This window comes from Xenopus laevis, chromosome 9_10L, assembly GCF_017654675.1.
Source record: "Xenopus laevis strain J_2021 chromosome 9_10L, Xenopus_laevis_v10.1, whole genome shotgun sequence".
Classification (NCBI taxonomy): Eukaryota; Metazoa; Chordata; class Amphibia; order Anura; family Pipidae; genus Xenopus; species Xenopus laevis.
In genome coordinates this window covers 75,528,812-75,551,653 of record NC_054387.1, presented here as the reverse complement: position 1 = coordinate 75,551,653, position 22,842 = coordinate 75,528,812, and the positions used below count along the sequence as shown (strand labels likewise).

At 37.6% G+C, this 22,842-nt stretch overlaps 1 protein-coding gene across 1 annotated transcript in view; it reads right to left on the bottom strand.

Annotated features, from left to right (window-relative positions):
• Positions 1-22,842, bottom strand: part of myo3b.L (myosin 3b L homeolog) — a 143,202-nt gene that overhangs the window by 39,570 nt on the left and 80,790 nt on the right. Inside the window, exons 10-22 of the mRNA XM_041576285.1 lie at positions 22,442-22,538; positions 21,044-21,160; positions 19,335-19,439; positions 17,845-17,928; positions 15,324-15,526; positions 14,835-14,933; positions 14,634-14,748; positions 12,595-12,721; positions 11,599-11,809; positions 10,944-11,091; positions 9,839-9,992; positions 8,330-8,418; positions 7,711-7,840 (exon numbers count right to left, since the gene is read on the bottom strand). Of these exons, the coding sequence (XP_041432219.1) occupies positions 7,711-7,840; positions 8,330-8,418; positions 9,839-9,992; positions 10,944-11,091; positions 11,599-11,809; positions 12,595-12,721; positions 14,634-14,748; positions 14,835-14,933; positions 15,324-15,526; positions 17,845-17,928; positions 19,335-19,439; positions 21,044-21,160; positions 22,442-22,538 (1,679 nt within the window). The remainder of the gene's footprint in view (positions 1-7,710; positions 7,841-8,329; positions 8,419-9,838; positions 9,993-10,943; positions 11,092-11,598; positions 11,810-12,594; positions 12,722-14,633; positions 14,749-14,834; positions 14,934-15,323; positions 15,527-17,844; positions 17,929-19,334; positions 19,440-21,043; positions 21,161-22,441; positions 22,539-22,842) is intronic.

Sequence of the window (22,842 nt, the reverse complement as noted above, 5' to 3'; positions counted from 1 at the left end):
AACATGCAGTTGGCATACACAGACATATATAATCCAGAATGCAGAAAAGTATTTTTGATCTCCATGCCTAAAGTCTTCTAAAATAAATAAAAACATTAAATAAAGCCAATAGTATTGTCTGGGATTCATACAGATTAGTTACCATCAAAGACAAAGTATTGTTTTATTTTTACAGAAAAAAAAGAAAATCTTTTTAGAATTATTTACTTAAAATGAACTCCATGGGAGATTGCCTTTCAGTAATTCTGAACTTTCTGGATAACGGGTTTCCAGAAAAGGAATCTGGAAATGGAGCAGAAATGTAGTCATTATTGCTAGGGTAAATCATTTCTTATTCATTATTTTTTAAATAGCCAAGGCAGGGGCGCTTCGAGAATATTGGAGACTCTAATAGGCTACAAATGTTAGTCACTCTTTTCTTTGGTAGTTCCCTGCAGAATTACAACATCATTCTTCTTACTTTTCAACTCCTTGGCTGTCGCGTTGGTTTATATTGTACTTTTACAAGTTTACGACGTAATTTAATGCAGGATCTGTAAAAAATACATGGATTTACAGTTTTACTTTAAGTATCCTCTAGCCCAGCCAAACATCCTGGAACGATGCCTCTGCTAAGAGTTCTGTCAGACTGAACAAAAAATATTGAGGTTGATTTCTTTTCCTTTACACTGCTTGTTTTTAGACAAGGTATGAGGAACACTGAAGAATGTGTGCACTGCAGGGATATATCAAATATGGGTACAGATCTAGCTGCTAAACTGCATCAGTGCATTTACCTGTTGCAACATATCAGCATACTATCAATTATATTACTAGTTAGAACATCTAAGAAAACATATGCTATCTTTTGCCCTGAAACCATTAACCTTCTCCCTGTAGAGCTGGTGTTCAGCTGCAAAATGGATTTGAACTTATTCTGCCAAATTGAGACCGGTATTTAATTTGATAAATATGTCATGTTAGTTTTCTTGGCAAATTTCAGGCAAACTTTGATAAAAAAAAAAGAGAGAGACTGAACTGCTGGGAATCCTTCAGTATTCCCTAGTGTGATCTTTGATAAATCAACTCTGTATATGTGCAATATTATTAGCACCCACCATTTGTGTGACATCATTTCCAGAAGTTATGCGTTATTTCTGTTTGTTATACAACCAATAAGCAACTTTTGTTAATCGAAAATTATGTGGATCAGGGGGGGGGGGGATAATAGTAAGTTCCCTAGAACAAAAGTCTATGCAACGGCCTGGGGCTCAGTGTAACCATTTTCTTTAAAAAGCAAGCTCTTACCTGTCCCATGAATAACCCAGTGAGGTAGGGTGATACCACTAAGTCTCACAGTTTTCATATCATATACTATACTTAGAGCCAACATCTACCAGTATCGAGGCCAAATAATAGCTACTATACTGGGATGCTTCATTCTGCAAAATTCAACCATCAATTGGTTGCATTGTTAATAATCATCTATAACAAGCTACTCACACTGAAATGAATGAGTATCCAACAGAGTTATCATACAATTTCTGATGATATCATGAGCATAAAATATACGCGAACAAGAACATTTACAAAAACATAGTCATCAGTAACAAGCTGGTGACTATATATTTATGGTATTAGTGAATATACAGAAGCAATCTTGTCTTCTTTTCTATATATAAAAGATGCTAGCACCTTCCATACATAATTCTGTCTTTGACAGATGCAGTAATAGCTCAGGTTAATTGCCAGATGGTCTCATACCTGACAGCTCATGAAGCAACTGACTTGACTTCATTTTTGCTTACAGAATCTCAGCAATATTTTCCCGAGGCAATTGGCTATCCATCACAGATACAAACAAAGCAAAATTATTTCACTAGTCGCTCACACAGTGCATCTGTGTGGGGTTAATGAGCTCTTCATAAATTGAAACAGATCTTAGGATAATGCTAAAAGATACATCTACATGTCACTATTTATCTTTTATAATCAATTATATTTGGGATTCATTTTTGCTAATGTGACGATGTCAGGAGTCTCTTATTATATCTTTGTACTGTTAAACAACATTTTTTTCCCCATTTTTCTTAATTTCTTAAATATAGTCTTTGCAAACCAATACATCATTAAAAGCAGAAGACTGATTAGATTTCCCTCCATCAGACTCTCATCTGAAATAGTCTATAGCAGGGGAATGCAGATTACAGACTTAATACAAGGTTTGATGAAAGCTTCCATCTCATTTCTTCTACACCAGTTGTCCCCAACCAGTGGCTCGTGAGCAACATGTTAATCACCAACCCCTTGTTGTTCCCAGTGGCCTCAAAGCAGGTGCTTATTTTTTAATTCTTGTCTTGGAGACAAACTTTGGTTGCATACAAACCAGGTGTTCTGCCAAAGAGAACCTCCTGTAGGCTGCCAGTCAACACAGAGGCTACCAAATAGCCAACCATAGCTTTTATTTGGCACCCCCTGGAACTATTTGCGTGCTTGTGTTGCTCCCCGACTATTTTAATTTGAATGTGGCTCCCGGGTATAAAAGGTTGGGGACCCCTGCTCTACCCCAAGCCAGTGACTAATTGGCCTGTGTATGGGGCCTTCCAATGCCCAATTGCCTGTCTGATATCTGTCTGGCCGTCTATTATCTCAAAAGTGATGGTAGCTCCAGGGTTCCCGCATTGACCTATGTCAATATAAGCAGTATACTTGTGTCTAAAGAAACTAATACAGATGGATAACACCAGTAAGTATAACATTCCAACACTGAATATTGCAGTAGATTTGTAAAGTGCATTTTAAATTGTCAGATGCAATTGTGCCAAGTGCAACTCCACCCTGATGTACCCAATGGCACTGGAATTTCTGCATTGTGGATACATTGTTATTTGCAGCCAAAAGTTCACTTGTAAATGACCCTAATATTCTCACATGTACAGGATAGAAATACAAAGTATAGCAGGTCAAATTAATAATTTCCTTCTTTTTTTATACTGATTATTGAACACTCCAGACTTTACTATTAACTCCTATGAGACAAGCTGGCAGAGCATGCTAGACATTGCAACTTTGCAATAGCTCAAGAGAAAAAGTTCCCTTATACAGTATCTACTCTAGAGGTTAGCTTGCCCTTCCCCTCAATAGTGTGCTTCTATATAAGCACTGAGAGGCAGCGCTTTGTTCCCACAATTCTCAGTTTAAGAAAGGGTGGGGCAGAGTTGTGACTGCCCTGGAGTCATTCTAATAAACAGAGTCTGATACCTTTGTTCTTTAGATTAAAAACTGTTAAATTGGCATAAACAAACAAACGCATTGTGATTTCTTTCTTTGAAAATTAAAACCAGTGATTTATTCAGTTAGTTGTCCTGCTGACTTTGCAGTGTTCTCTTTGTAGCTTGCTTTAAGCAATGTTTAATCAATGCATGATTAAACAAAAAATAAATAAATATATTTTAAAAGCACATCTGGGCAACTTTAAAAACACCTTTTTTGTCCTTTAGTATTTTTTATGTCACTTAGTTAGTAGTCTTTATTAAAGTAATGCGGCTATTAATTCTTTTGGAAAACATGCTCTGTGCTATGATAACGTTATTGACACTTTTATATAGAAACATAGGAAAGTGTCACTGTCACATTAAAAGGGAGTTATACAATATGTATGGGATTCTTGCACATTGAATGACTATGAAGAAAGGGAGAGGTACAGGAGCAAAAGGAACCTTTGTGAAGACGTGTGGTGCACCTGCAGCAATCTACTTAAATTCTTCCTTTATCTGAAGTATTCTTGTTTATACCCAAAGTCGACAGGGAAGGACTGAACAATGCAGTTCAGTAGTTTTACTAAAGGAAGTCTAAAGAGCACCATATATGTTCCTGGCGTTGTACTTCTATATAGGCACTCGAGGGCCCAGCCCACTCCTAAATCAGTAGCTTACATGGGGCTGTTTTTTGGCCTGTGTATAATTAGCCCCTTCACTCATACATCAGTCGCCCCTGAAGTCACTGTGTTCAGACACACAGAGCAGATTTTGTCGTGGAAACACATGAATTTTGGCAGTTTTTGCTTGAAAGCATCATCTGCACTTTCAAATATCTGTGTTGTGGTTTATTTAAACGGTATTCAATACATTGTACATTGCAGTCCAGATATTGTTATTAAAATAATAAGAATGAAAAAAAATCATTGCTTCCAGGCCCCCTGTGCCTAAAATTTGTCAGGACCCCAGAGCAGTTCTCCCTCGTGAAGGTACCATGTTGGCCCCTTGTATCACAGGGCCCCTTGGAGAAAAATCCTTGACCAGCAACACCTGCTGCCACCCCCTCAGACTCCCATCCTTTTTGAGATGAGACACATTGCTTGTGCTGAAAGTGCCATAGAGTTCCCTGCACTATAAGAGCTGAATATCCAGTTAATGCTACATAGTTATTTTATATATGGGTATATATATATCTATATATCTATATATCTACATATCTATATATCTACATATCTACATATCTACATATCTACATCTATATATATATATATATATATATATATATATATATATATATATATATATATATATATATATATATAAAATATGGGTATTACTGAGTTCTACATTAAAAGAAAATGTCATTATTTCTATGTAATGGAAGTGACCACAGACACCCCCCTCTTACATAAGTTATAATTTCTTCCCACAGCACACAAGTTACTGCCAGTGTGCAGTGTGCATTGTGTAGTGCTAGTGTTTACATTTATTTTAGTAAAAGTGTGTGCATCTACTAGGCCAACTTTTAGTATAAGTTTAGGGTATCCCTGTGCTCCAACAGTATTTGTAGTGGGACCCTGGTTAATCAGGTGGATTAAGCCAAGTGTGTTCTTACCGACTGGTAGATTGTATGTATGTTGCTTTTGTTTTAATGAGGCGTGTGCATATAGCAGGAAGCAGCCCTGACACTGCTGGGGGCCCCAAGAGGTATATGGGACCCAGTTGCACACACAACTCCAGTATATTATTTTCAAAAATGTATTTGTTCCCAAATTCTGGGGGAGGGGGAGAAAAACAGTTTTGCCGTGGGGACCAGTAATGCCCAGTTAAGCCATTAGTTCTAATGACAAATTATCTCTGAATTACATCATTTATTTTATATTGGAAATAATCCGTGGTGCATATTTATCTTTGTATGCAATACTGACTGCCTCTATGGTTTATTTAAATAGGGGCCAATCCAGAGTGTAGAGTAGAAATGTAACCCATGCTTACTTTAGCCTGGCACATTTACAGGTAAAACTCTATTTTCTTTGTCCCCTGTCTGCCATAGCTACACAACTACATACAGAATTCATGTAGCCTGTGGCCCTACAGCTTTTATTGAAGTATGTCATGGAATTGTAGGAGTTGTAGTTTCACAATAGCTTGATATTTTAAAGTTTGTGCATCCATGAATTATAATTTGTCTTTCTTGGGTCACAGCCCAGTCCCCCTGGCTATGCCCAAAGCTCCCAACATCTCTAAACTCTTGCCCTAAGCCCGGGATCTCAGAAAGACTACAAAGCCAGTAAAAAAGTAGTCAATCCTCTTGCACACGGCTAAAGTTTTGCTTTGGCCGCAACAGAAAATGTGTGGAAGATGTGGGTAAATGATTACATTGTCCAGTCTGGTGGCCGTTTCTCTAGGGAAAAAGTCCATCTAGTTTATGAAACGCAAAATACATCTTTATCATCTTGGCAACAGTAAATTCCTCTAACTGATCTTACTCAGGCAAAGAGCGATAACGCTTGATGCTGTAATCTATTTTCTACAAGATAAAGCCAGGAGACCAATAGCGCCATCTACAGGGAACAGTGTTTAAGCCACTTGGTTAGCAGAATGTGCTCTCACTGACTGATCTATTTCCCATTCATTATAATGGTATTGCCTTCACTAACTGCCCTTCATGTTCAGTTAATTTAAGAGTCTGAAAAAGGCAAGAGAGATCCTAATAAATAAAACTGATTTTTTTTCAAGTATTTAAATCTGTATTAGCGGATCACATTCCTCTCCTGACTGATATCGGACAATTGTGGTACAGGGAACACTTGCACAATAGTGACGATATGGGGAGATCAAGACAATGCTTTGTGTTTGTAAGCAGAGCCAGACTGGTCTGGAACTATTTTAAATGTAAGTCCAGATATGCTTCTGACTGTGTGGGAATTATTCTGCCATTATACAAATGTCTTAGGAATTTTATAGTTAAGTGTTTTCTAAATACAACAAATTTGCTGAATTGAGGAATAGGTACACTGTACATAATATAGGCATGGCTAAATAGAGATGCCAACCCACATCCAAATCGATCTTGGGGTACCATGGACACACCTGTCATGCTCTTGGCCCATCCCTGTTCTGCCCTCCTGCCATGGGGTTTCTGTGTTATGTGGGCCTCTTCAAATTTTGGTTTGAAAATTGGACATCTTGGATGTAATGGGGCAGAACTGTAACATCATGGGGTGGGGTGATGTCAGGGCAGGATTTGTGGGGTCAGAGAGATGTGTTACGATGTGGTGATCGGCAATTGACCGATCGTTGCGTCTTGATCCAGACAACACTTATGAAAATTGGACAGGTGGCATAGGGGAATTGACATGTGAACTAATTACTAGGAGTCAGTAGGGCAAGTAGATTTAATGTAGGAATCTAATGAAAGGAGGAATGAATAAACTGGTAAAAGGTTTATTCCTAATGTGGAGTAACATAATTATAGCACCATAAGCCTTGCTCCACCCATGGACACATTTGTATATTCTCTTCACCTGAAAGGCTGTTTCGATGGTGACAAATGTAAAGTCTACCCACCAACCCCCACTGCTGGTGTGGAAACAACCAATCAGCAGCATTTAGTGGTATAATGAAGTTAGAATAAAGAAAACAAACATCTAACTGCTATGACCTAGGGCAAACTTAGCACTTTGTAAATTAGTTACTACAATATTGCTCCATGTAAGGAAACAACAAGCCTGAACATTGCAGGTCTGTATAAAAATAATTTATATCACATGACACCAGTCATATTTAAAAAAAATGTTCATATAAATAATGCCTTTTTTGTGAAATATATATTTTTATAATAATAATCATAATAAATGAATGATCCCTTGCACTCATAATCAGAGGTGCACTGCTCACACACAAACCTGGGGCACACATACAGTATAAGTTAGGTTACATCAACCAATGAATAAATGGAAGCGTTTTCTCCTGCACAACTTCCTGTAACAACCTGCATTTGTATTTGCTTGTTGTTGTCAGGTGTTCAGTAAGTGAGCACACAAACCCTGACAAAATGGAAACTCATGGTAAAAGACTGTGAAACTCTGGCAGAAGTTATGTGACTTACTATAAACTATCTCTGTTACTCACCATGTAATATTTTGCTATATTAATAAAAGAAAATAACAGTTTAGCTAACAATGTTTCCAACCAGTTATTTTAATAACCTCATATATATGCAAAGTGCTTCCATCCATTGTGATCCTAGGAGTAGCTAACCTAGTCAAGGATGGATAAGAGAGGGTTTCAAAGATTTGGAAATACCAGTTAATAGTTCTGCACTGCGGGGAGAAAAGCCCTATATAGCAACTGTGGGCCCACAACAGAATATCAAGCAGCTGCCGCATCCTGCTGGGTAAAGCTGATTGTGTTTGCATGTCTGGATGCACCGCTGTACAACTCATCGCCAGGAAGGCATCGAAGCAAGTACCTGTTTTGGTCAATGGGCTCGAGAACAGCTGCTGGAGGAGTTTGTTTTCTGATGTTCTCAGCACAACTACGATGTCAGCTGGGAGCGTGTCTCTATTCTTCCCCAGAAACCCACAAACGTTGTACAGAACCTTACAGGATGGAGAAGAAATTTAAACTTAATGTGATAAAGCATTGTAAAGCAAATGTGCAGCTGAACCTGGAGACCTTCCAAAACTTCACATTCATACAAAATATGATTTTGAAATTTTCCAAATTTTTGAAAACATATTTCCATTTTGCAAATTTTGTGTTGGACAGAGCAAAAGTGATACGTTTTTCCCTCTGGATCTGCCCAGTTCATGATTTTGTAAAAGCTTTTCTTAATCTTAGCAATCATAAGTGACAATTTCTAGAAATTCTAGAATTTGAAAATCATACAAATGAAATAATGAAGACTAACTGAAATGTTGCTTAGAATAGCTTTGTTTTTATAACACAATAAAAGTTAATACAAAAGATGGACTGCCCATTTACCACCTGTAGAGTTTGTGTGGCTTTAGACAGTTGGGCAACTGGAGGTAACCATGGCTAAAATATCATGCCCAAACTTGCACCCATTGTAAAGATAGACACTTTACCTTTCCAGCATAGTGCTGAATCCCAAAACAAAGCTCGACACCTTTTGGCCTCCAAAAGTATTTGCATCTCAGGTTATCTTCAAATTTGTCTGCAAAATAAATATTCTTTGTGTTAATTATCATAAGAGATGTATAAAAAGAGAGCTTAAAGGGAATGTCGGCACTGCTTCTCTACTTTGACTTCATTTTGCTGGATCAAAAAACCTTGCATACTCCAACATATTATCAAGCATTAAATCACACCCTGTAGTCTAGCAGCAACAAGGTTGGATTAAAAAAGCAACATTGCTCAACAAAACTCCAGCTCCCCGGGGACAGTAGCCCAATAAATAAAATGGATTTAAAACAATCTACAAACTAATCTGCACAAATCTGGCTTCTTGTTCATCCTCACAAATATCATTACTTGGCTACTACCAGTGTTTTGTGTTAGCCAGTGGGATTATGTAATAAAATGCACCAAGTTTGACCAGCAACAAGTCAGCAGGTAGAATTTACTGGTCACCTGTTTTAAAGCAAACACCTGATTACCAGCCTCACTCATGAAAGAGAGTTGGGTGCTGAATGGACTTATTACTACAGCTTGCTACCATATTGTTCAGTAATCATTAAGCCAGTTGCTCAAGAAATAGATATATTTCTGTGATTATCCAGAATAGGAGACAGAGGTTACTGATAAAATAAGGATAACAATAAACATTTGTTTCTATTTATTTTTCTGTTAATGACATTTATTTATTGCCCCATTCTGCTCCTTTCTGTATGATGCCATGCATTGCACAGGGCTAGGACACATATGTGTGCTTCTCATAGCATTAATCAATGACATAACTAGAAGTTCTGGGGCAACTTATGTCCAAAAATTTCACTTTGCACTGTGCATTGCATCTATAAGTGAGGCTTATAATGAAAAAACAATGGGGAGGTTTGCTGTTCCAAGGAGCACTACAAAGTAAACAAAAGTAGCAGAATTATACTGCATGTTTTTCGTACTGCAGTTAAAGGGGGAACTAAAGCCTAACAAAGAAGTAGACTAGAAATACTGCACATTATGTTTTAAAATACTGTGTCAGCTCAAGGCAACCACATCCCTATAGCAGGGAAGAAATGTGCTTCAAAATATGCCCCTAGTAGCTAACCCAGACCGCACTGAGCATGTGCAGTGTCACTGACACTCCTAACAAAATCCAAGATGGTGATCCCCTGTGCACATATTTGAAGGCACAATGTATTACTGTTATAGATATTCAGAAGCTTTAGCTGGTGCAGTAAGTTCAGTATATACAATTTGACATTCTACCCATATTTGTTTATTTCTTCTTTAAATGTTCTTAATGATGCTTATGTTGGAATTGTTGTCTAGGTAACTGTTCACAAGGTCCCCCCATACACATATAAACCATATTAACATAGTGCTATTGTTCTTCCTATTCTTAAAATATCTAATATATGGATAAGTAATATTTGGCATCATTGTCATTTTCAACAATTTATTACACGTATTCCTACCCACTAAAGTTTGGTCAGTTGCTTGTGGAAATCTGCTCTCTTCATCAAGTAGGGACAGAAGACCCATTGGCTTTTGTAGAAAAGTATCTAAGAGTGGCCGGTTGTCCTCGTACTTCACCAATGCGGCATCTATTCCTTCACTCTGGTATTCCATCTGTAGGAGAGAGACTCAAATGCTGATATGTGGTTTCCAGCTACAAAAACTAAAAGACAGCATGGTGCCCTCCAGCCCTAACAGGCTGCTGCAATTTATTGCTCCAGTGATTCTAGAGATCAGTACAATACAGAGAAGGCTACCACATGGGAAGATGCAGCTGGCAGTTCTTTTTCCACTTTACATTTATCTGGCCCTGGTGCCCAGGCATTAATAGTCTTGGCAATTCCTATCCACAGTGTATATTTAATCAGTGCATTATTCTTGGTATGCTTTTAGCCTGAATATACTTCTACTGTGCAGGAAGAAGGAGACACTTAATAGCTAAGCTAAGGCCTGTAACTTAACTGATCCCAATGCAAGGAAGCTTACATTTCATGCATGTGTTAATACCATGTACTGTAACTGGGCAGGTTCCTTTTTGCCAAGAGTTCAAGAACCAAAATAATAGATTATGAGTAGGTGTATTAAATTTTCTGTATAGTAGAGCACATGCTATATGGCACTGACATGGAAGTATCAGTATGCCAATGTCGTAGATTCTGCCTTTTTTGGGGTCACACATTAACCCACAAAAGACAGTTAAAGACCTTAATAATGTGATTTAGTTGTTGAACCCAATAACATGGAAAGGGTTAAAAAAAAAGTGTAAATAGCTACAATTAAAAAATGTAAAAAACAAAGTTTAAGTAAAAATAAATGAAAAATTGTGAAAAAAGCGTGTTCTTGTGCAAAAAATGCCACTAAAACCAATGAAACAGGACTTGGAGTTAGAGCTCAGGGAGTAACAAATAGCCTAAGCTTACAGATCACTGGTTTATATAAATCGTAAATCAGTAAATTTGTAAGGCAAAATATAGTAATAATGTACTGGTTTAGGTACATTCTATGATACCTGATATGCATATTTTGAATAGGCTTTGCAGTTCTAAAACGAGGGAATTAATGTACCTGTTCCAATGCAAATATATGCTGATTAAAATAAAACTGGATCTGTTCGTTGGCAATGTTAATGCAAAGCTGCTCGAAGGAGTTCCTTTTGAAGTTTTCAAATCCAAAAATATCTAGAATTCCAACATTCATTCCACTTTCTGCATTACTTTATAGAAAGACAAAAGAAAGAAGTTCAAATAAGTTTAAATTCACAATTTAGAACGGTAAATTGATCAAATTTTAACGATGGGACTAGTTTTTCTACTGCTGGCTACACAAGATTGATATGGTTGTCCATGTTGATATATCTCACAGTTCTGGGCATCACAGTTCATGATGAATCCCACATGAAAAATATATTTAGCTGATGTTCATCACTGGTGTATGTGTGGGGTCAGTAATCTGGAAAAAACATCATATTTGACTTCCCATGGATTCTAAATATTAGGGAAATAGATAAAATCACAGCAACCATGTCTTCACCGACAAAAGATATATTTTACATTATCTCCCCCTTGAGTCTTGAGAGTTCATTGTTAGGGCCATGGAAAAAATTACACACATCACCTTTCAGAATTATAGTTCCCCTCCTGTACTACGAAACCTGCACATCACATGATTGTCTCAGCTTGCTTCACTTATACCCAAATATAGTGCAACATTTACTACTTGCCATATATTTTTGTCTGGTTGCAGAAGTGTATTGATCCTATTAACTATCCAGCTAAAAAGTCTGCCATATAGAGCTTTGGACATAGCATCCCGGACATCAGCTGCTTTGTCAACTGTATTTGTCCGTATGATGGTTTCGCCTCTAGTTACAACACAATGGGATGTGAGAGCTTCCTGGAGCTCTTCTGAACCAATGCTGAGAAGGGCAGCAGCTGCAAAAAAAAAACAAAAAAATTATGCAGTATATACAGTAAATATGCACAACGGTATACCATCATTTATCTGTATAGCACTTACATATTATGGAGCACTTAAAAAAATATGTTTGTTCATTTACATCAATGCCAGTAGAGTTTACAATCTAAATTTCCTCCCACAGGGATTAGGTCTCCAAAACACTAAGGGGCCGATTCACTAACTTCGAGTGAAGGATTCGAAGTAAAAAAACTTCGAATTTCGAAGTGTTTTTTGGGCTACTTCGACCATTGAATGGGCTACTTAGACCTTCGACTATGATTTCGACTTCAAATCAAAGGATTCGAACTAAAAATCGTTTGACTATTCGATAGTCGAAGTACCATCTCTTTAAGAAAAAGCTTCGACCCCCTAGTTTGCCATCTAAAAGCTACCGAAGTCAATGTTAGCCTATGGGGAAGGTTTTCCTAAGTTTTTTTGGTCGAAGGATAATCCTTCGATTGTTGGACTAAAATCCTTTGAATAGTTTGATTCGAAGGATTTAATCGTTCGATCGAAGGATTATTCCTTTGATCGTTCGATCGAACTATTTGCGCTAAAATCCCAGTCCAATATCGAGGGTTAATTAACCCTCGATATTCGACCCTTGGTGAATCGGCCCCTAACTGACTTGCAAGCATGTTATTGGTCTGAGGTGGTGGTGGGGGGTAACCAGAGGAAACTAAAAAATATGAAATCCTTACTTTGATTTTAAACAAACAAGCCATTTATTACTCAAAAACAGGTATCTGTTGCGCTTTACCATTTTCTAAGGCTTCTCCATTTGGGACCTCACTTTTATCAGTTTGGTGTTTGGAAGAAATAGCTGTAAATTCAATATTTCCCGTATTTAATATTCCAGCCAAAATTCTGTACACCGAGTGGACTTCCTGTGATAAAAGCAAAGATTAAAGGTGATAGATTAACAATACTCATGGGCTTTGAGGTTTAAAAGAAGTGATCTTGTGTAGATAGTAATATTTAAGATAAATTGCAATTATTCATGTTTTACTGTGGGTCAATAATCCTGCTAAAAAGCACCTCTGTTGCTATTGTTACTGCCCCAAGCAAGGAAAGAGGCAGAAAAAAAGCAAGTAATGAAAAAAATAAGAATGGAAAATCAAATTATTTTGGTTGAAAAGATAAATTTAGGGGGGTTATTTTTCAAAGGTCGAATTTCGAATTTTTGTGAATTTTTTTTACTCTAAAAAATTTGAATGTACTCACAACTGGAATGGGAGGATATTTATGGAAAAACTTGAACGTCTAACATTCGATCGAATAGTCCCTACCTCGAATCAAATTTGAATCGAGTTTTCTTCCGGAAAAGAAACTCGAACTCTGCCATTGACTTGTAAATTAACACAGGTTTTAGGTGGCAAATATTTGAATTAGAAATTTTTTCATGGTCGAGGTGTGATAAATCTCACATTTGAATTTACATTCGAGTTGGTACTTTTAAATTAAAATTTGTGAGTTTTGAAACAAAAAAATAGAAAATTCTAATTTGAATTCGAATTTACCATTCAAACTTTAAATCTGCCCCTTGTTAGTTAACTTTTTAACCAACAAGGGGCATTTTTGTCTCCAGAATCCCATCTGATACTGAAATCTTATAGATATGCTCCCTCTGCCCTAAAACCAACCCTTCTTCAGAAGAATAATCTTTGTTGTGATTGGCTAGATAAGCAATAGGAGAACCTAGTAAGGACCGCACTGCATCCCTCCTGTGAGAGTACAGACATTTGTTGATGTCTACCCAACTGGAGATGGAGGTCCATGTCTTTTACATCCCTCAGTAATGTTATTTATTTGTCATATATGGTTTGTGCTGTTGTTCTGCAGAATGGCGGCTCTCACCATTTTTCTGATAAAGTAACCTGGATGCGAATGCATCTTTTTATGTCAGGGAAAGTATGATGACAATGGTGTTATTTTGTCCTATCATTATATAACTCATGGGCACATTAAGGCAAGGGAAGTATGCTCGGGTATCATTCACATGAAAGAGCTGTAACATTTACAGTAACGTAAACCATTTCCACTATTCAACAGAAGGCAAAATTTTAGCTGCCCTCTAACAGGGAAAGAGATATCCAGACATCCTTAGTGTATGCAGTGCAGACAAGACTATTTCTATTCAGCGGTATCATTTTGTATGTGCTTATTGGTTAATAGCTTGTTGTATAGTAAATGAGGGTTATCAAAACCACCAAGCATAAATCCCTCCTATAACAATTTAGATGGCACAGTTCAAATTCAGATATGAAAACAGGGCCAGATTATACCAAACTTGGGGGTGGATACCACTACAATAGCATTTTTGGGTGTACACAGGCAAAATTAGGTCTTTGGCAAAAAATACCCCAATGAAGGGAAGGACCGTATCCTGTGAACCCACAGCCATAAAATTATGGTAGTAAACCCACTGCAGTCTTTGATCTATATCTCTTGGGCTGATGGGAACCTATAACCTATCAGCACTTGTGAACTTACTACTTTCAAACATTTTTAATAGGCAAGCCTCCAAAATGTGTGGCCCTCAAGCTCTCTTGAATTAATGCCCTCTATATCTATCAATCTATCTATCTATCTATCTATCTATCTATCTATCTATCTATCTATCTATCTATCTATCTATCTATTTATATCTGTCTTGAATTTATTCCCTTCTTTGTTTGTACATCCTTTTCTTTCCAAGTGTTGTCAACCCATTGTCCACTAACTGCTGTTATATAATTGTCATTCAGCTCTTGTGTTCCCATAGCTCTTTGACTCTTGTGTACTACACCTATTACTTACCTCATTACTGAATCCTATGATTCTAAAGCAATGCTGAATTGCTGCAAACTGCCTTCTATACGATTCATTGTTGACTATATCCTGCATTACTGCACCAGTTTCATTGTCAATGTAGCTGAAAATGTAAAAAACTATAATTAAAGCAAGCTTAAAATCAACATATTTTTTTTTAAAATAAATGATAAAAATTATCCTTGTTACCGAGGAGGCTTTTTTTCCGGCAGTCTGTATTCTGACAGCTTTTTGTGATGGTGCAGTCCAGCATAAATATAATAAAATATATGGAAATTTTTCTCCCCTCTGCATAAAAGAGAATATATTGATCGTTAAAAGGCAGATGGGAGTGCTGACCAGTTCACTAGCCTAAAGGTGACATTAATACGCAACATCCATAATCCTCAGTCACCCAGGTAATGATTATTTCCCAAACAAACTCCTAAAGATCAGTGGCCAGAGAGTAGAAAATAACATATATATGTCAATTATGATATCACAGACCTTTTATAATACTATATTAGAATGGTAGCTTGACACTAGTATGATGGCAGCGAAGTGAGCTACTTGCATTGGCCAGTGAATTTATACATTATCATGTTTCCAGCATTAATATATGCATACACAATCACTCACACAATGCATGCACAGACACATACACACTCACACATGTATACAGGACATGTGTAGACTTACACAGCTTGCTTTATGACCCTTGATTTCTCCAAGAGATATTCTGAAATCTTAGCACCCATCACTGCTCCAGTAGGGGTAAACATCATTTCCAGGTATTTCCCAAAGCGGCTGGAGTTGTCATTGATAACTGTACATGCATTGCCAAAGGCTTCAACCAGCGGGTTCACTTGTAAAATCTTTTCCCTCAGTGCTCTGTTATTTGCCTTAACAGAATGAACACACACACATATATATATATATCAGCAGGCCATATATATTCCCGTGTTTAACACAACATAAAGTGGCTAAAATAAAGATTAGAAAGTGATCTTTATCAACTGTAAATATCCTCATTAGTGCCAGAAATGATGAATGATATCAATGAAACAAACTGCTTATCAAAGAGGAACTCTAATACCATCGTAAAGAAGCTAGAGAAGTATTAGTTTAGCACAGAAGTCACCAAGTATTAGGTGGGACAGTCCAAATTCACAGACCAAAAAAGGTCACAATTTAACCCAAACTTGTGTGTGAGTTCAAGTAGCTCAATGTACAAAAGCCAAATGAGGGTTTTTGAAAAAATTACCCAATTTTCAGTTTTGGGATGCAGGGATGCACGGTATGCTGCAGCAGTTGTGAACCCACCACCTTAAATTGGCAATAACCCACAGCACTCCCCTGCCCTAACAGTCTGTTGGACCTGTATCTCTTGGGCTGATGGAACTTTGGATTAGTTACAAACTCTCCTTGCACTACCATATGGTTGCTTCAAAAAATTATTTGGAAAATGGAATGTCAAATTAGGATGCCGTGCAGTGTAAGGAACAACAGAGAATACAAATATGAATAAGAAACATGAGGTTTCTCTGTTTTCTTTTTTTACAGGAATACTGAAAACCCATTATCCAGAATGCTACCCCATAGACTCCATTTTATCCAAATAATCCAAAATTTTAAAAATGATTTGCTTTTTCTCTGTAATGATAAAACAGTACTTTGTACTTGATCCCAACTAATATATAATTAATGCTCATGGAAGCAACACTAGTCCATTGGGTTCATTTAAAGGAGAACTTAACCCTACCAATCCTCAGCCTCTTCTTCACCCTCCCCATCCACTGCCCCTCCAAACTCCCTCCATGCAAGAACTATTATGTTCAGAAGTTTCCCTGTCTGCTGACCTGCAAAAAATCTGCAGAGTTTCTCAAAGGAGTTCAAAGGATCCATCTTCCCCATCTTCTGATCCACTTCTGTTAGAGTCGCTACACTGATCTTGGAGGAGCATGTGCCAGTCCTGAATTGGCTTCTACTGTGCATGCTCCAACTGTAGGGAGTGTGTGGGGCAAGCGAGAATTTAACGGGCTGGTAGGGGCTGTTTGGGCCTCTATGTACCTGAAATGCCAGGGCCTTTTTTAATTCTCAGTCCGGACCTGGTGTGGGGGGGCAGTAATCTGGTCCTATTCTGACACCAACAAGATCCATATCGGCAACTGACAGAAGTGGTCAGAAGTCCAACAGTTGATGGCTCTTTTGAACTCCTTTGAGCAACTCTGCAGATTTATTGCAGGTTAACAGACAGGGAGACTTCTGCACAGAATAGTTCTTGCATGGGAGGAGCTTGGAGGGGGCAGTAGGGGAGGGTGAAACGGAGGATGAGGATTGGTAAGTAAGGTTTAGTTCTCCTTTAATGTTTAAATGATTTTCTAGTAGACGATCCAAATTACAGAAAGATTCCTTATCCAGAAAACCCCAGGTCCCAAGCTTTCTTGATAACAGGTTCCATTTATGTATGTTTTTTCTATTTCTATTCTTATTCTGTCTTTTGCCAGCATACAGCTCAAAATGCTGTCTGGTTATGAGGCTCAGGCAACTATAGAAGGGACTAATAATATTAATGAACCAAGTACATTTCATAATTATTGGAAAGGGGTGTGTCCACTTCCAGAACATTGCATCATTTATTGAGATCAATTGGTTTCTTATTGATATATGTAATGGAACCTGTTATCCAGAATGCTTGGGACCTGGTGTTTACCTGCTAAGGGATCATTCCATAATTTGGATCTCCATACTTTGTCTAACTAAAAAATCATTTAAACATTAAGTAACCCACTAAAATTATTTTGCTGCCAATAAGGGTGAAACATAAAATTAGGATCAAGTGCAAGGCACTTTTTCATTATTACAGGGAAAATGCAAATAATTAAAAAAATTTTTAAATTATTTGCTTATAACGGAGTGTATGGGAGATAACGTTTCTATAACAGGAGCTTCCTGGATAATGGGTTTCCAGATAACAGATCCCATACCTGTACAAGGTGCTGACTTATTACGGAGAAAAGGCAAATCAATTTAAAAAAATGTCAGTTTAAAGAAGACATTATGGAAACAGTATTTACAACTGTTTTTGACTAGCAGGGTTGTGGATAACAGTTCCCCTGTTTTACAGAAACATCAGTGTATTGGGGATTTATTTAAAGATGTTACAAAAGCAATATGACATAGTATAAACATTCTCCATGACATAATAGCACAGCAATACCTTTCCGAGGAAGGTCAAATGTTGAACAATGAGATGGGCACTTTCTGTCTTCCCTGCACCACTCTCTCCACTGATGATAATGCACTGACATGTAGCAGAAATAATGAGGTGTAAAATATTAGCATAATGCAATTGAGTGTATTCCGCTACAGAAAAAGTAACACAACAGCCTACATGTTCATTTTTCTTACTTTGACTTTTTCCGATTCAGATGCAAAACAAATGCATCTAATGGTTTTTTAAAAAGCACATTATATTGAAGTGTTTTCGTCAAAATATCATGTTAAATTAAAGTAGTAATTGGATTTTTTTAAAAAAATCAATCAAATGTCCTCCTCATGACCCAATGTCCTGGAACTGACACATTTTTTTCCAGAATGCCCTATTTTCAGTGGTACATGCATGCATGCTACTAGGCAGGGGCGATCCTGGCCCCTCCGCCACCTGAGGCAGCAGCAGTTGCTGCTGCCCCCCCTCCTACAGAAATTCGCTCTTAAAGTACCGGGAGCAGCATTTTTGCCGCTCCTGGTACCTAGTGGGCCGCTGCCGCCTGAGGCGACAGCCTTAACTCGCCTCTATGGCGAAGCACCCCTGCTACTAGGCTTAACTTATTGAGGTGTGCCCTCTATAAAATAACATTGAAACTCTTTAGCAAGTCAGGCTAAAAGGTTTGGGCCGCTGTAGCAGGTAAAAATGTAGGCGTCATTTGCAAAGTGCTAAGCACTTTTGCATCTTGCCCTGCACTTTCAAGAAAAGCTGAAGGCCTTTGCACTCCATATTGAGTGCATAGACTTGTATCTGCCCCACAAATAAAGCACTGCCCTGCCTGGGTTCAGTAAAGTGTATCCACCCAATCATAATTTAGGCCCAGCAAGCGCAGGGTGCAGAGGAGTCCAGTACTTACTGATTGCCCTGCAGCAAGAACAGGGCTGCCTTGTGCCAGCCCGAGTTGGGCTCTGCACCTAGTGTTGTATTTGTTGCAAGTTCAATATAAATGAGCTCTAAGAGGTGAGATTGTGTTCCCCTTAGTGTTCCTGCACTTGTGGCAGGGGCATCAGTAAATGAAGCCCCATTACTTTTGAAAGAAAATAATGGGATCCAATTAGAATGAGATTTTGGAAAATCTAGTCAATCAGTTAAATGAAACCCATTTTGCCCATCCTTCAAAGTATTTGCCTACTTTCCACACTGGATTTTTCATGAGAAAGCAGGTTATGGCATTGAAATTCCCTGTTGTAGAAATCCCGCAAGCCAGCGCAGGATTCTATCAGGGAAACGGTTTGTAAAGATGCAGAAAAAGAATGAGCATCTCATTAATTTTATAGTAGAAATTTTTGGGGCGACATAATGAGTTTGTAAAATCTTTTACTGCATTAGTTCAATAACACAGAAATTATAGCTAATGGTGTATTAAACATTATGATGCATTAAACATTATTCACAGTACATTATTCTACACGCATCTAAGCCCATAGTTGGCACTAGTTTACCTGATCTTTGCAGAAGGTAACCATTCCCTGGTATGCAGCATCTGCAGAGGCAAATATATGGGGAGGGTTTGAGGCACGCTTGACTCCATGATAAAGCTTGGAAAACTAAAGAGAAAGAAAGAACAAATTAATTCAATTGCCATCCTTCAACACCAGTAAATGGATTAACAATGCCCTATTAAGTGATGCTACTATAAATATAAGTCTTGCCAGTAGTTTTAAATCTTATTTAGACATTATAGAAAGGGCTGTGCTTGAAGGTATAGGTATTGGGGCCAGTTATCCGGAAACCCTTTATCCAGAAAGCTCTGATTTACAAGAAGCCCATTTCCCATAGACTCCATTTTATACAAATAATTCTGATTTCAAAAAGTATCCTTTTTGTCTGTACTAATAAAAAATTACCTTGTATTCAATCTCAACTAAGATATAATTAATCCTTATAAATCAAAACAATCCTATTGGGTTAAATTAATGTTTCAATGATTTTTTAATAGCCAAATTATGGTGATCCAAATGACAGAAAAAGGTCCCTTATCGAGAAAACTCCAGGTCCCAAGCTTTCTGGATAACAGGTCCCATACCTGTAGTCTTTTTCATTAAAGGGATGGTTCACCTTTAAACTAACTTTAAGGGGCAGATTTACTAAGCTCGTGTGAATTTTCGAAGTTAAAAAAGTTCGAATTTCAAAGTAATTTTTTGGATACTTCGCCCATCGAATAGAATACTACAACTTTACTTCGACTTTGATTAGAAGTAAAAATCGTTTGAATATTCAACCATTCGATAATCAAAGTACTGTCTCTTTTAAAAAAACTTCGACTTCATACTTCGCCAAATTAAAGCTACCGAAGTGCAATGTTAGCCTATGGGGAACTTCCACTGCACTTTTCTAAGTCTTTGCACATCGAATAGAAATCCTTCGATCGACCGAACGATTTCTATTCGATCTTCGAATAGCTTCGATATTCGAAGTCGAAGGATTACAATTCGAGGGTCGAATTTCGACGTTTTTTTAACTTCGAAATTCGACCCTTAGTAAAACTGCCCCTAACTGTGTTATACTGTGTACTGTGTTCTAAACAACATTTCAACTGGCCTGCATTTAATTTTTCCAGCTTTCAAATGGACATTATTGACCCCATCTAAAAAACAAAAGCTCTATAAGGATATACATTTATTTTTATTGCTACCTTTTATCACTCATCTTTCTATTCATTCCCTCACATTCAAATTCCAGTCATTTTTTCAAATTTGTGCATGGTTGCTAGGGTAATTTGGACCCTAGCAACCCGATTGCAGAAATCACAAACTGGAAAGCTGCTGAATACAAATGTAAATAATTCAAAAACCACAAATAAAATAAAATGAAAACCAATTGCAAATTTTCTCAGGCTATCACTAGATCATACTAAAAGTGAATTTAAAGGTGAACAACCTCTTTAACTAGGGGACCCATTGCCCTTTCTCCTAACCACCTAAATACCAATGCCAGCAATCATCATGGAGCCCTTGTATTATACTGACTGAGGCTTTATTTACCATGAGGGGATGATCCTTTTATTCTCTTACCATACCCAATCTCTGATGTTTTCTGGGGTTTGCTAGTGGCTGCGGGATAAAATGTAAACCCAGTACTGCCCCCCCCCATGGTCCATTCTATATATTCAAACACTGCATATCCAGTAGAATCCATCTTGTTCTCCTACCTGTGGAGAGTAAATGCTGAGATTCTGGAATGGGTTTAAAGCTATTAATATATCCCCCACATAGGTGTAAATCTGTAAGTCAGCATATCGGGTCTGCAACTGATGTATTATACTGTCCTAAAACAAGAAAAAAGAAGTGAGACAAGCTGCCAGCAAAGTATTGATAATGCAGTAATTATTATATTTCGTCAGCATTCACTCTGACACCCTTGGAATCTAAGATTTATAAATCCATTGAAGCACTGGAAACAAAGCACATTTTAGTCTTCACTCTGGCTGCTTTCCATTCGTTCAGTTATTCCTTTCATGCGAAGAATACAAATAGAATTCCCTTCAGTTTACCTAGAAAATCAACATGCCTAAATGGCACGGTTCCATTTCACTTTTCTCATAAAACTGTGAAGAGCTGGTAGCACTGGGTTTGCTGTTTGTTCATATATTTACTCTAGCATGAGAGAAAAGCATTGGTCTGGATGATACAAAGGGGCTTATTTGTTAAATTACGACATGTAAGCCTGGCTGCTCACCCTTACATTTCTGAAAGAACGTGCTTTCATATGCCTTAGTAATTTGATAGAAAAGCAGGTTATCCTCTAATTGTCTCCTACACTTAAACAGGTGATAACTGTAGGATTCTTGTTACTATATGTTGCAATATGGTGGCCTTATTAATTATTTATAAGTTGCAAGGTGAGAGGGGGAGGTGTAGGACCAGAGAAACTCTTTCGCCTAAATACCTCCTAGTACCACCTCAAGTTATGACTGATGCAACAGATCACCCAATATAAAGGGAAAATAAGGTGTGAGCACTGCTTTCCATATAATAATGCTCCACAACAGTTTTCTATAAGGGAACACACTGTAGAAAGCAATAGCCTTCATGACATATGGGGGTGGGCTTACAGTTAAATACTTACTCATCTTAGAACAGGGGAATAAATTAAGGTTTTCCATAAATAATACTGCATCTGAAACTTTTAGAAAATGTTGGGCTCCATATAACCAGTTTCATTACTGTCCCCTCGGAGCCATCAATAATAAATGCAAAGCTTGGAAGGAGAGAAGTATCAATGTGTTTATAATTAGTAAGCTCTCATTAGATTACAGAGGACACACAACACTATACACTAGCAGAACCTCCACATCAATTGAAATCTTAACTCCCTGATCCCAGACTGTAGTTCTGGCTTTCTGCGTCTACTTTCCTGTAGCCAATATCAGTACTTGTGCTTGAACGGCAAGGAGTCTGCTTTTATCAGCATCTTCTGCCATTGGGAGATTTGACTTAATCTTTCTGTGACTTTAGCACTAGGCACTGATTGTGATTTAAAGCTGTACAGGGCAAGTGGATCTACAGTATGTAAAAATAAATATATTATTTGGTTAACTGATCATTACCTCATCCAGAACTTCAAGGTTAACCAGGTCATCGTCTAGGCACGAGTTTTCTTTAGTCTGAAGAACATAAGGCCTTTTGGTGTGCATGCGTTCATACCTGCAATGGAGACGTATACAACACAAGCATTACAGATACAATACCCTCCTTCAGTTTAAATTATTACACATAATATCTTGTCCCAGTAATATTTCCTTTAATAGTAATTGTACACAGAGGAACAATAATCAAGCTTAGAATATACAGTAATTTAAATGTCTTAATTACCCAAACTCTTAAACAGCCAGAACTGTGTTCGGTTTCTAGCACTCGTCTGCCAATGCTACTAGCTAATGCACAGGTTCATGAAACACACCTAGGCCATGACATCAGCACTAATGCATAAACATGAATGGAGGAACAT